Source organism: Oncorhynchus gorbuscha, linkage group LG01 (assembly GCF_021184085.1).
Source record: "Oncorhynchus gorbuscha isolate QuinsamMale2020 ecotype Even-year linkage group LG01, OgorEven_v1.0, whole genome shotgun sequence".
In the NCBI taxonomy this organism is placed as follows: Eukaryota; Metazoa; Chordata; class Actinopteri; order Salmoniformes; family Salmonidae; genus Oncorhynchus; species Oncorhynchus gorbuscha.
In genome coordinates, this window is record NC_060173.1 from 89,994,336 (window position 1) to 90,009,016 (window position 14,681).

General features: G+C 50.8%; 1 protein-coding gene across 1 annotated transcript in view; it reads right to left on the minus strand.

The window, feature by feature from the left end:
- Positions 1-14,681, minus strand: part of LOC124045622 (unconventional myosin-XVI-like) — a 217,297-nt gene that overhangs the window by 116,562 nt on the left and 86,054 nt on the right. The window contains 2 exon segments of the mRNA XM_046365059.1: positions 4,668-4,793; positions 5,245-5,369. Coding sequence (XP_046221015.1) covers positions 4,668-4,793; positions 5,245-5,369 — 251 coding nt within the window.

The window sequence follows — 14,681 nt, forward strand, 5'->3', positions numbered from 1 at the left end:
GCTCCAGCGGGTAGGGCTCCAGCGGGAAGGGCTCCAGCGGGAAGGGCTCCAGCAGGTAGGGCTCCAGCGGGAAGGGCTCCAGCAGGTAGGGCTCCAGCAGGTAGGGCTCCAGCGGGAAGGGCTCCAGCGGGAATGGCTCCAGCGGCAAGGGCTCCAGCAGGTAGGGCTCCAGCGGGAAGGGCTCCAGCAGGAAGGGCTCCAGCAGGTAGGGCTCCAGCGGGAAGGGCTCCAGCAGGTAGGGCTCCAGCAGGTAGGGCTCCAGCGGGAAGGGCTCCAGCAGGTAGGGCTCCAGCGGGAAAGGCTCCAGCAGGTAGGGCTCCAGCGGGAAGGGCTCCAGCAGGAAGGGCTCCAGCCGGAAGGGCTCCAGCGGGAAGGGCTCCAGCGGGAAGGGCTCCAGCAGGAAGGGCTCCAGAGGGAAGGGCTCCAGCAGGAAGGGCTCCAGCAGGAAGGGCTCCAGCGGGTAGGGCTCCAGCGGGAAGGGCTCCAGCAGGTAGGGCTCCAGCCAGAAGGGCTCCAGCGGATAGGGCTCCAGCGGGAAGGGCTCCAGCGGGTAGGGCTCCCAGCGGGTAGGGCTCCAGCGGGAAGGGCTCCAGCGGGTAGGGCTCCAGCAGGAAGGTCTCCCGCAGGAAGGGCTCCAACAGGTAGGGCTCCAGCCGGAAGGGCTCCAGCCGGAAGGGCTCCAGCGGATAGGGCTCCAGCGGGAAGGGCTCCAGTAGGTAGGGCTCCAGCGGGAAGGGCTCCAGCAGGTAGGGCTCCAGCAGGTAGGGCTCCAGCAGGAAGGGCTCCAGCAGGTAGGGCTCCAGCGGGAAGGGCTCCAGCAGGAAGGGCTCCAGCAGGTAGGGCTCCAGCGGGAAAGGCTCCAGCAGGTAGGGCTCCAGCGGGAAGGGCTCCAGCAGGAAGGGCTCCAGCAGGTAGGGCTCCAGCGGGAAGGGCTCCAGCAGGAAGGGCTCCAGCAGGTAGGGCTCCAGCGGGAAAGGCTCCAGCAGGTAGGGCTCCAGCCGGAAGGGCTCCAGCGGGAAGGGCTCCAGCGGGAAGGGCTCCAGCAGGAAGGGCTCCAGAGGGAAGGGCTCCAGCAGGAAGGGCTCCAGCGGGTAGGGCTCCAGCGGGAAGGGCTCCAGCAGGTAGGGCTCCAGCCAGAAGGGCTCCAGCGGATAGGGCTCCAGCGGGTAGGGCTCCCAGCGGGTAGGGCTCCAGCGGGAAGGGCTCCAGCGGGTAGGGCTCCAGCAGGAAGGGCTCCCGCAGGAAGGGCTCCAACAGGTAGGGCTCCAGCCGGAAGGGCTCCAGCGGATAGGGCTCCAGCGGGAAGGGCTCCAGTAGGTAGGGCTCCAGCGGGAAGGGTTCCAGCAGGTAGGGCTCCAGCGGGAAGGGCTCCAGCAGGTAGGGCTCCAGCAGGTAGGGCTCCAGCAGGTAGGGCTCCAGCGGGAAGGGCTCCAGCAGGAAGGGCTCCAGCGGGAAGGGCTCCAGCGGGTAGGGCTCCAGCGGGAAGGGCTCCAGCAGGTAGGGCTCCAGCAGGAAGGGCTCCAGCGGATAGGGCTCCAGCGGGAAGGGCTCCAGCGGGTAGGGCTCCCAGCGGGTAGGGCTCCAGCGGGAAGGGCTCCAGCAGGTAGAGCTCCAGCAGGTAGGGCTCCAGCAGGAAGGGCTCCAGCAGGTAGGGCTCCAGCGGGAAGGGCTCCAGCAGGAAGGGCTCCAGCAGGTAGGGCTCCAGCGGGAAAGGCTCCAGCAGGTAGGGCTCCAGCCGGAAGGGCTCCAGCGGGAAGGGCTCCAGCGGGAAGGGCTCCAGCAGGAAGGGCTCCAGAGGGAAGGGCTCCAGCAGGAAGGGCTCCAGCGGGTAGGGCTCCAGCGGGAAGGGCTCCAGCAGGTAGGGCTCCAGCCAGAAGGGCTCCAGCGGATAGGGCTCCAGCGGGTAGGGCTCCCAGCAGGTAGGGCTCCAGCGGGAAGGGCTCCAGCGGGTAGGGCTCCAGCAGGAAGGGCTCCCGCAGGAAGGGCTCCAACAGGTAGGGCTCCAGCCGGAAGGGCTCCAGCGGATAGGGCTCCAGCGGGAAGGGCTCCAGTAGGTAGGGCTCCAGCGGGAAGGGTTCCAGCAGGTAGGGCTCCAGCGGGAAGGGCTCCAGCAGGTAGGGCTCCAGCAGGTAGGGCTCCAGCAGGTAGGGCTCCAGCGGGAAGGGCTCCAGCAGGAAGGGCTCCAGCGGGAAGGGCTCCAGCGGGTAGGGCTCCAGCGGGAAGGGCTCCAGCGGGAAGGGCTCCAGCAGGTAGGGCTCCAGCAGGAAGGGCTCCAGCAGGTAGGGCTCCAGCGGGAAGGGCTCCAGCAGGAAGGGCTCCAGCAGGTAGGGCTCCAGCGGGAAGGGCTCCAGCAGGTAGGGCTCCAGCGGGAAGGGCTCCAGCAGGTAGGACTCCAGCAGGTAGGGCTCCAGCAGGAAGGGCTCCAGCAGGTAGGGCTCCAGCGGGAAGGGCTCCAGCAGGAAGGGCTCCAGCAGGTAGGGCTCCAGCGGGAAGGGCTCCAGCAGGAAGGGCTCCAGCAGGTAGGGCTCCAGCCGGAAGGGCTCCAGCAGATAGGGCTCCAAACGATTCTCTACTACTCCCCTCCCCTGTCAGTCTGCACTCAAATTCACTTATGTATGCACTCAGATAAACTGTGGAGTTTGAGAAAGAGAGGGATGAGGTATCGCATGACAAGTGGTACCGATGTACCAAGTCTGGAACAGCTACTACCCCCAAGTCATAAGACTGCTAAATAGTTAGTTAAATAGCTAACCAATAGCTACCCGGAATATCGGCATTGACCATTTTGCACTAATCTCTTTCGACTCATCACATACGCTGCTGTTACTGTTTATAATCTATCCCGTTGCCTATTCACTTTATCCCTACCTATATGTACATATCTACCTCAATTACCTTGTACCTCTGCATATCGACTAGGTACTGGTACCCCGTGTATATAGCCAAGTTATCATTACTCATTGTGTTTTATACCTTGTGTTATTATTTTTAAACTTATTCCTCGTGTTATTATTTTTCAACTTATTCCGCGTGCTATTATTTTTCAACTTATTCCTCATGTTATTATTTTTCAACTTATTCCACGTGCTATTATTTTTCAACTTATTCCGCGTGCTATTATTTTTCAACTTATTCCTCATGTTATTATTTTTCAACTTATTCCACGTGCTATTATTTTTCAACTTATTCCACGTGTTATTATTTTTCAATACTGTCTTTTGTCTCTGCATTTCACTGTTAGTCTGAACCTGTTTACGAAGCATGCGACGAATACAATTTCATTTGAGATAGTGACGGTTGAGAGGTAACAGAAAGGAAGACTTTACGGTAAAACACACTACAGAGAAGAAACCTGGCCTGGGGGTAGTAGAGGAACAAAGAAGGAAACAAACGGTTCATAATATGAATACATTCTCTTTGTCAGCATCCCAACCATGCAGCCCCAGAAATGTAATTACATATTGGACCGTGTCAGCAAGATTTTAACACGAACGCTTCCCTTTCCCTCAAAGCCCCCTATCCCTCTACCCAAATCTCCCTCTTCCCCACCTGCCCTCCATCCATATCCTGAAATCAATCTCCTTCCCTGTGAGAAACACCATGAAATCGCTAAACCAAAAGGCATTAATGAATACATGCAGTGCCGTGCCAGCACTTTGAGCTAGTGTGTTCGACAGAGGAGATTTCTGTTATACAAGTTATCTTCCATAGGTCTCAGAATGTGACTAGACAAGGTAAACAAATAAAAAAGCCAGCCAAAACTGGTCTAAAAACTAGCCAGCCAAAACCGGTCTATGAACTAACCAGCCAATAGTGGTCTATAAACTAGCCAGCCAATAGTGGTCTATAAACTAGCCAGCCAATACTGCTCTATAAACTAGCCAGCCAAAACCGGTCTATGAACTAACCAGCCAATAGTGGTCTATAAACTAGCCAGCCAATACTGGTCTATAAACTAGCCAGCCAATACTGGTCTGTGAACTAGCCAGCCAATACTGGTCTAAAAACTAGCCAGTCAAAACCGGTCAATAAATTAGCCAGCCAATACTGGTCTATAAACTAGCCAGCCAATACTGGTCTATAAACTAGCCAGCCAATACTGGTCTAAAAACTAGCCAGCCAAAACCGGTCTATAAACTAGCCAGCCAATACTGGTCTATGAACTAGCCAGCCAATACTGGTCTGTGAACTAGCAGGCCAATACTGGTCTAAAAACTAGCCAGCCAAAACTGGTCTATGAACTAGCCAGCCAATACTGGTCTGTGAACTAGCCAGCCAATACTGGTCTATAAACTAGCCAGCAATACTGGTCTATAAACTACCAGTAATCCGGGTCAACAGCATCAATGTAACAGTATAATTTTAAACCGTCCCCTCGCCCATACCCGGGCGCGAACCAGGGACCTTCTGCACACATCGACAACAGTCACCCTCGAAGCGTCGTTACCCATCGCTCCACAAAAGCCACGGCCCTTGCAGAGCAAGGGGAAACACTACTTCAAGATCTCAGAGCAAGTGACGTAACCGATTGAAACGCTATTTAGCGCGCACCGCTAACTAAGCTAGCCGTTTCACATCCGTTACATTCACTAAACAAAGTTTTGTTCACTTTCCATCCGTGGATCTGACACGACTGGATATGTGAATGTACAGTGATATGACAGTACCTGTCCATATTTGGCAGCCAGGTGGAGAGGTGTCCAATAGCCGTTGTCGGAAGGCTGAGGATCCGCCCCGTGCTCCAGCAGCACAGACACCACATCCCTATAGCCACTAGCACACGCTATGTGGAGCTAGAGAGAGATGGAGAGAGAGAGGGTTAAATAAACACATTACACAGACACATCTACTGTATACAGCCATTGACATGGAGTGAGAGAGCAAGATAGAGAGAGAGAGAGCAAGAGAGAGAGATAGAGAGAGAGAGAGCAAGAGAGAGATAGAGAGAGAGAGATAGAGAGAGAGAGCAAGAGAGAGAGATAGAGAGAGAGAGCAAGAGAGAGAGATAGAGAGAGAGCAAGAGAGAGAGATAGATAGAGAGAGTGAGAGAGAGGTAGATCATAGAGGAGTACTGGTAGGCACCACAGAAGGTTGGAGGCACCTTAATGGGGGAGGACGGGCTTGTGGTAATTGCTGGAGCGGAAGAAGTGTAATGGAATCAAATACTGTACATTCCATTTTCTCCGTTCCATCCATTACTATGAGCCGTCCTCCCCTCAGCAGCCTCCACTGGTAGGTACTCACTAAAGTAACCCCGTCGCTGTTGCGTTGGTTGAGACTGACCCCGCTGGAGACCAGCTGTCGAACATCAGACAACATGGTGCTGGGCCTCTGAGTACGCATGGTATGCATGGACAACACATCTATACCTGGAACAACAGAACAAAACACACACGTTAGTATAGCACACGCACACACACAACATTAATGATATCTCCGTAGTCTGTACCAATTACAATTATCATGGGAGCCATGTCGGTTCTGTGTGTAATGTCTCCTTGAGAATCCTTAGTCTCCTTTTCAAAGTCAACAGACTGTCTTGGAGACTGACAGACAGACAAAGGTCTAAGAGAGGACGAAGGTCGAGCAGTGCAGTCTATCCCTGGCTAAAAGGGATCGATGGTCTGCTCTGATCTCCTCCACCCTCAAATACTCACAGGGGACCATTGTTTTGGTTGCCAAAATGATACAGTAGCTATATATTATAGATCGTCTGTGTTTCTCTCTAACGATCACTGTAATATAGAATATTTTTGTCCCTTGGGCTTTGATTACTATAGGCATTTGAGTCTTATACGGTATGCTCAATTCTAATTAGTGGAGTGCATATAGGAATGAACAGGGAGAGTCCATAGGGTATGTGCCCTGTACGAGAGACTGTAAGAGAGACTTGAGGAGGGTAACATAGCCATGTTACTAAGGCAACATAGACTTCTAGTGTGACACGGGAGTGTGCCACAGCAGGAAGAGGAGAGAGAGGCTGGATGTGAGCATGAGGGGATAGAGACCACCTATAGGGGATTTGGGATGAGGGGAGGGACTGTGATGCCATGGGGGAGCAAGGGACTATGCTGCGTATTTGAGTATTTTCAAATAGACAGCCAAAAAAAAGTACTTATTTTTTAGTATTTGAACGGTTATTTGTAAGAAAAATATATAAAAACTGCTCAAAACATAAAGGAAACACTAAAATAACACATCATAGATCTGAATGATTGAAATATTCTTATTAAATACTTTTTTCTTTACATAGTTGAATGTGCTGACAACAAAATCACTCAAAAATGATCAATGGAAATCAAATTGATCAACCCATGGAGGGTCTGGATTTGGAGTCACACTCAAAATTAAAGTGGAAAACCACACTACAGGCTGATCCAACTTTGATGTAATGTCCTTAAAACAAGTCAAAATGAGGCTCAGTAGTATGTGTGGCCTCCACGTGCCTGTATGACCTCCCTACAACGCCTGAGCATGCTCCTGATGAGGTGGCGGATGGTGTCCTGAGGGATCTCCTCCCAGACCTGGACTAAAGCATCCACCAATTCCTGGACAGTCTGTGGTGCAACGTGACAGTCTGTTGGTGGATGGAGCGAGACATGATGTCCCAGATGTGCTCAATTGGATTCAGGTCTGGGGAACGGGCGAGCCAGTCCATAGCATCAATGCCTTCCTCTTGCAGGAACTGCTGACACACTCCAGCCACATGAGGTCTAGCATTGTCTTGCATTAGGAGGAACCCAGGGCCAAACGCACCAGCATATGGTCTCGCAAGGGGTCTGAGGATCTCATCTCGGGACCTAATGGCAGTCAGGCTACCTCTGGCGAGCACATGGAGGGCTGTGTGGCCCCCCCAAAGAAATGCCACCCCACACCATGACTGACCCACCGCCAAACCGGTCATGCTGGAGGATGTTGCAGGCAGCAGAACGTTCTCCATGTCGTCTCCAGACTGTCACGTCTGTCACATGTTCTCAGTGTGAACCTTCTTTCATCTGTGAAGAGCACATGGCGCCAGTGGTGAATGTGCCAATCTTGGTGTTCTCTGGCAAATGAAAAACGTCCTGCACGGTGTTGGGCTGTAAGCACAAGCCCCACCTGTGGACGTCGGGCCCTCATACCACCCCCATGGAGTCTGTTTCTGGTCGTTTGAGCAGACACACACACATTTGTGGCCTGCTGGAGGTCATTTTGCAGGGCTCTGGTAGTGGTCCTCCTGCTCCTCCTTGCACAAAGGCGGAGGTAGTGGTCCTGCTGCTGGGTTGTTGCCCTCCTATGGCCTCCTCCACGTCTCCTGATGTACTGGCCTGTCTCTTGGTAGTGCCTCCGTGCTTCCATGCTCTGGACACTACGCTGACAGACACAGCAAACCTTCTTGCCGCAGCTCGCATTGATGTGCCATCCTGGATGAGCTGCACTACCTGAGCCACTTGTGTGGGTTGTAGACAAAACATCAGCCAGGAAGCATAAGAACTGAGAAGTGGTCTGTTGTCCCCACCTGCAGAACAACTCCTTTATTGGGGGTGTCTTGCTAATTGCCTATAATTTCCACCTGTTTTCTATTCCATTTGCACAACAGCATGTGAAATGTATTGTCAATCAGTGTTGCTTCCTAAGTGGAAAGTTTGATTTCACAGAAGTGTGATTTGTGTTGTTTAAGTGTTCCCTTTATTTTTTTGAGCCGTGTATAAATATATATATATAATAATTGACCAAATTATATTTGAAATTATTTTCAAATACTTATTTCAAATGCTATTTTCAAATATCTGGGTGCATGGGAGTGTATTTGAATATTTCCAAATACATTCTTCAACCTTTATTTGAAGAAAAAAAAGTTTTCTGAAAACTTTAAAAAAACGTTAGGGTTAGGGGTTAGGGTTAGGGTTAGGGTTACTATCTGAAATAGTATTTGAACCCATGTCTGCTCCCAACACAGGTCACAGACAGTTGGGGCTGAGGTGTGTGTGTGTGTGTCTGTTCGTGTGTGTGTTTATGGTGAAGTGTAGAGTAATATCTGTTTGGACTTCTGAGGTCCCATCCATCATGTGATCTCCTGCGCGTAAAGATAGATTGGCTAGGGGGATATTTCTGGCATTCCTTATCATTCTCTGTCACTCTTACGCTCCCTCCTCATTTTCTGTATCTAAGTCTGTACCATCTTTTTTTCCTCTCTGACATTATTTTGTCTCATCTCTTGTTTTCTCTCCCCATCTCTGTTGACCTTTTCCATTACCTGCTGGAGTGAGGTTCTCCACTATCAGTCTGAGGGGGCAACTCACCTTTACACACCCACATGCATGTGCAAACACACACCCACACATAAACACACACGTGTGTGTGTGTGTGTGTGTGTGTGTGTGTGTGTGTGTGTGTGTGTGTGTGTGTGTGTGTGTGTGTGTGCGTACGTGCGTGCGTGCGTGCGTGGTGCGTGAGTGCGTGCATGCGTGCGTGCGTGCGTATGTTTGACTTCCTCTATCTTAGCCCATGTACAGTACCAGTCAAATGTGACACACCTACTGATTCAAGGGTTTTTCTTTATTTGTACTATTTTCTACATTGTAGAATAATAGTGAAGACATCAGAACTATGAAATAACACATATGGAATCATTTAGAAACCAAAAAATGTTTTATATTTGAGATTCTTCAAAGTAGCCATTCTTTGCCTTGATGACAGCTTTGCACACTCTTGGCATTCTCTTAACCAGCTTCGTGAGGAATGTTTTTCCAACAGTCTTGAAGGAGTTCCCACATATGCTGAGCACTAGTTGGCTGCTTTGCCTTCACTCTGCACCCCAACTCATCCCAAACCATCTCAATTGGGTTGAGGTCAGGTGATTGTGAAGGCCAGGTCATCTGATGCAGCACTCCATCACTCTCTTTCTTGGTCATATAGCCCTTAGACAGCCTGTAGGTGTGTTTTCGGTCATTGTCCTGTTGAAAAACAAATAATAGACCCACTAAGAGCAAACCAGATGGGATGGCGTATCGCTGCTGAATGCTGTGTTAGCCATGCTGGTTAAGTGTGCCTTGAATAAAATAAAATAAATCACAGACAGTGTCACAAGCAAAGCACCATCACACTTCCTCCCCTGATGGGAACCAGACAATGCGGAGATCATCCATTCACCTACTCTGCGGCTCACAGAGACACAAGCGGTTGAAACCAAAAATCAAAAATTTGGACTCATCAGACCAAAGGACAGATTACCACCTGTCTAAAATCCATTGTTTGTGTTTCTTGGCCCAAGTAAGTCTCTTCTTCTTATTGGTGTCCTTTAGTAGTGGTTTCTTTGCAGCCATTCGACCACGAAGGCCAGATTCACGCAGTCTCCTCTGAACATTTGATGTTGATATTTGGGCTGCAATCTGAGGTGCAGCAAACTCTAATGAACTTGTCCTCTGCAGCAGAGGTAACTCTGGGTCTTCCTTCCCTCTGGCGGTCCTCGTGAGAGACAGTTAACACTAATGAACTTATCCTCTGCAGCAGAGGTAACTCTGGGTCTTCCTTTCCTCTGGCATCCTCATGAGAGACAGTTTTATCATAGCTCTTGATGGTTTTTGCGACTGCACTTGAAGACATTTTCAAAGTGTCCGGATTGACTGACGTTCATGTTTTAAAGTAACGATGGACTGTCGTTTCTCTTTGCTTATTTGAGCTGTTCTTGCTATAACATGGACTTGGTCATTTACCAAATAGGGCTATCTTCTGTATACCACCCCTACCTTGTCACAACACAACTTACAGGTTGAGCGGTCAAAGTGTAGTAGTAGTTGTAGTACTGGTTTGGACAGAGAGGACACAGTGTGGTAGTCGTGGTTGGGACAGAGAGGACACAGTGTAGTCGTAGTGGTAGTGGTTGGGACAGAGAGGACACAGTGCAGTAATAGTAGTGGTTGGGACAGAGAGGACACAGTGTAGTAGTAGTAGTGGTTGGGACAGAAAGGACAAGGTGTAGTAGAAGTAGTGGTTGGGACAGAGAGGACACAGTGCAGTAATAGTAGTGGTTGGGAGAGAGAGGACACAGTGTAGTAGTAGTAGTAGTACTGGTTGGGACAGAGCACACAGTTTAGTAGTAGTTGTCATGGTTCTGACAGAGAGGACACAGTGTAGTGGTAGTAGTAGTGGTTGGGATAGAGAGGATACAGTGTAGGAGTAGTAGTGGTTGGGACAGAGAGGAGACAGTGTGGTGGTAGTTGTAGAAAAGGCCCATGGAGTTGGTGGAATACTCCTTTACTTAATTGCCATTTACTCAGCTGGGCCAGGGGCGCTTTAATTAGGTCAGGTGGAAATGTCCTACAGATCTCAACTCTATAAAAGGAGGAAATTGCCATCGCCTGGTCTCGCTGCTTTCTCTTCCCTAAATCCATCTGATCCAGAAGTTCTGTGCGTCCATGAATCCACGTAAGTCCACCGACTCTTACCTTTCATCAGAATGATCTGTGGTGATCGGGAGAGTGGGCCATTCAGTTATTGTTTATAGTTATCACCGCGGAGCGCGGCTTGGAGCGCACGCTTGAAACATATTGTGTAATGTGAATTGTTAATAATGACTGCTATGATTTGATCTTTGATTATGAATTTGATTGTATACATGTTATTTGTTTCCTTTGTGATGCAGCACAGACTACCAGTAAATATACCACTTTATGGTTAAAGGAATTCCTGCCTCAGTCTCATACATTCCTCTGTCACCTGACACGTGACCACCTGTTCACCTTCACTGTCAGTCATCCTACCTGTCCAGCAACCCACACAGATTCCACTAATCTTTCAATGGTCCTTTGAGCCAGATGATGACTGAACCAAAGACAGGTGAAAAGGAAATGGAGGCGGAGAGGGAAGAATTGTCTCCACTGGAAGGAAGAAGAGAGGAGGAGAGAGCAGCTGAGGGAAAGGTCTTGGAACAAAGGAAATATCCAGGAGCTAAGCCTAAAGCAAAGGCTTCATCCTCAACTACCAGGAGCACCAGAAGAACCAGGCAAGCACCTGGTTATCTTAAGGACTATGTGGTCGAGGTTCCGACATCAAAGGGCAAGCCCACCAGAGCTCAAAGAGTTGATGGATCAACTATATGTTTCAGCCATCAACCATCCCCTCTGAGCCAAGGACCGGAAACTGCTTTGGAGCAGGAAAGTGGTCTATGTGAGGAACCTATGGAAGAGGTAACTCCCACTACACAGGTCGACCAGCTTCCAGAGGCAGGCTCCGCTCACCCCTTAACTAATGGGAAATCGTCGAAGCACTCTAGACGGAGTGGGAGTTCGACCAGTGGATACCCCTTTGGAAGTGGCCATGGCAGCCGCCATTCACTAGCCCTCAGCAATTCACAGAACGCTGTCCTACAAGAGGGATGAAACTATTAGCTTTGGAGGAAATTGAGCGTCAGATTGAGGAGGAACGACAGGCTGACGAACGATGTCACCAATTGGATGTGCAGGCCCGTAGAGCTCTACAGGAAAGGGAATTCATTGCCAAGGACCTGGCACAGCAGCGACGGCACCGTCAAGCCAGAAGGGAATTAGAGGAGGCACGGATGGTCTCATCCTTCCTGGAGAGGAACGAACAGGGAGTTGACCTGACCACCCCTCCACATGGACCTGAACTGTCTGCCTTTCTTTCCCAATCTGCCCCTCTGGTACAGCATGGCACACAGTCCTCGGAGGCTCCGGGGTCAACAGCCAACACGGAGCACGGGAGACGGGCCGCTCCGCCAACGCCCTCTATGCCAGTGACACAAGTTAGCATTCCTCCATCTGGACAAAGCATCACTCCTTCGCCTTTCCGCCAATTACCAACCAAGGCAAATCGTTCCTTTCATCCAGGGCCAGGCCAGTCCTCAAACAACAGGTCGGAGGGCTCTCGCCCAATTCCGGCTGCCACAAATGGTGGGTCTGGGACAGTAGGTGACCGGCCCAATGAGGCCACAGTGGTCTCATCAGAAGTCCCGGGTTTATCCTTCACGCAACCAGAAGAGGGAGCCAACATTATGAAACTTCTAGTAGCCTCAGCCTATAGAATTCCCAGACCCAAACTGCCATACTTTGAAAATGGAAAGGAGAGTGAATTTGTCCTTTTGGAAATGGCATTGGAGAGTCTACTGGGTATTCACAGTCATCTGTCAGAACGCTACAAATACCAAGTACTAATGGATCATTTGCGGTTTCCAAGTGCATACAGGCTGGCCCAATCATTTATGCACTCCGCAACACCATACACTGCAGCTCTCCAGGCCCTGAAGGCGAGATATGGTGAGCCACGTCAGCTAGTCCAGAATGAACTAAACAACATCCTGAACACGTCTCCAATTAAAATGGGAGACCATGCTGCCTTCCAAGAATTCTCCCTGGCAGTCCAATCCCTGACCTCGATGCTCCAATCCGTTGAAGGAGAAGACGGGAACGAGCTTAAATGTGGCTCCCACGTGGACAGGCTTCTCAGCAAACTTCCAGTGTACCTCAGAGACAGTTTCATTGAACATTGTTTGAATAAGGGCATCCTGAAAGAGGGCTCGAGAAGCACCTATGCTCTCAGAGACCTGGCCACATGGTTGGAGGTGAAGGCAAAGGCGAAGAGCATCGCTCACCAGGCCACAATCTCCGCCATAGCCACAGGGGGAAGGAAGGAGTTTGAACGCCAGCAGGGACAGAACAGGCCAAATCCCACTACCATGTACTTAAATAGTGAGGCCGGGGAGGAACCCGGGAAGAAGACCCCTCTCAAGAGCAAGAACATCAAATTCCAGCCTTACTGCCCATATTGCAATAGTAAGGGGCACTTCCTTGGCTCATGCCCCAGAGTAAAAAAGCTCACTCAAACTCAATTGAAGGCCTGGATCACTTCAGGCGAGCGATGCTACAAGTGTGCCCGTAGCCATAAGGTGGAGACCTGCACATTGAGGAAACCCTGCAACCGCTGTAAAGAAATCCATCTCACCGTGTTGCATGATCTATTTCCCCAAGCAAAGAAGGAGCAGAGTATGCTCATGGTAGGAGCTGCAAAGGAGCTGTATCTCGACCAGCAGAACCGATCTCCAAGGGTCATGTTGAAGGTGGTCAAGGTCACTCTGCAAAGTGAAGGGAGAAGCATTGTACATTCGCCATTCTAGATGATGGGTCAGAAAGAACAATCATTTTCACAGCGGCCACCCGTCAGCTTAACCTGGAAGGGACCCCCGAGACCCTTAATCTCAGAACGGTGCGACATGATGTTATCCAAATGAAAGGCTCTGCTGTAACCTTTAGCATTTCACCTTCAGGAAACAGGGACGTGGCCTATAACATCACCAATGCCTTCACGGCAGATGGCTTGAATCTCGCAGAGCACTCCTGCCCGGTAAGTGTTCTACAGAAACAATATCCTCATCTACGAGGATTGCCTCTTCCTAACCTGGCCAGAGTAGCACCACTTATCCTGATTGGGTCAGACCACCCACATCTCGTCACCCCGACTGAGCCTATACGAGCTGGACCAGAAGGAGGACCCATTGCTGTCCATACATCCTTGGGTTGGGCTGTGCAAGGTCCATCCCATCTACTTCTCTCCACCCAAGCTGTACAGTCACAGCAAGTCCTCTTCACCAGAAGCAATCCAGATGCAGCCACTGACCTCCTTCGGAATGTTGAGATGCTATGGAAGATGGACACCTTCTCCAACCGGAAGCTACAGGAGGTCACTCGCTCGAAAAATGACTCCTATGCATTAGACCTCCTGGAGAAGAGCACCACCACCACTGAAATGGATGGCGTTCGCAGGTATGCAACCCCACTGCTACGGGTGCCCAACCATCCTCCTCTGGCAACCACGACACGGGCTGTACTCCCACTACTGCGTGGAACAGAGCGACGCCTGGTGAAGAATCCTGAGCTTGCAGAAGTTCATAACCGAGAGATTCATAACCTTGTGAAGGCAGGCTACGTCACTGAAGTGACAGCTCATGAAGAGGGAAACGCACTCCGTGAATCCTGGTATCTCCCTCACCATGTTATCCAGCAACATGGTGGGAAGTATAGACTTGTCTTCAACTGTTCATTCCAAGCAGCTGGTCAAAGCCTGAATGACTGTCTACTCCCCGGACCAACCTTAGGTCCTTTCTTGCTCTGTGTCCTTCTCCGGTTCCGGCAGCACTCTACAGCCATCAGTGGAGACATCAAAGCCATGTTTCATCAGATTCGTTTACTGCCTTCCGACACCACACTGCTCCGGTTCATATGGCGAAATATGGAACGAGATGCAGAGCCCACAATCTATGACTGGCAGGTACTCCCATTCGGCACCACCTGCAGTCCTTGCTGTGCCATATACGCTCTGCAGAGACACGCACGGGAGCATCCAGACAGTGACCCAGAAGTATTGGATTCAGTGGAAAATGCCTTCTATGTGGATAACTGCTTACAAAGCATCCCCTCCACGGCTGAAGCGAAATCACTCCTTGATAAAGTGCGGAATCTCCTGTCCAAAGGGGGATTTGAGGTCCGACAGTGGGCTAGTAACAGAGCGGAGGTTATCCAGCACCTCCCGCCACAAGCTAGGTCCAGTAGCAGTGAACTATGGCTAACGCAGTCTGGTGCTAACCCAGAAGAGCCCACTCTAGGACTGAGGTGGAGCTGCCTACCGGATACCCTGGGGTATAAGCACCGCTCATCCCCGAGTACCAAAACCCCCACTCTGCGCACCAT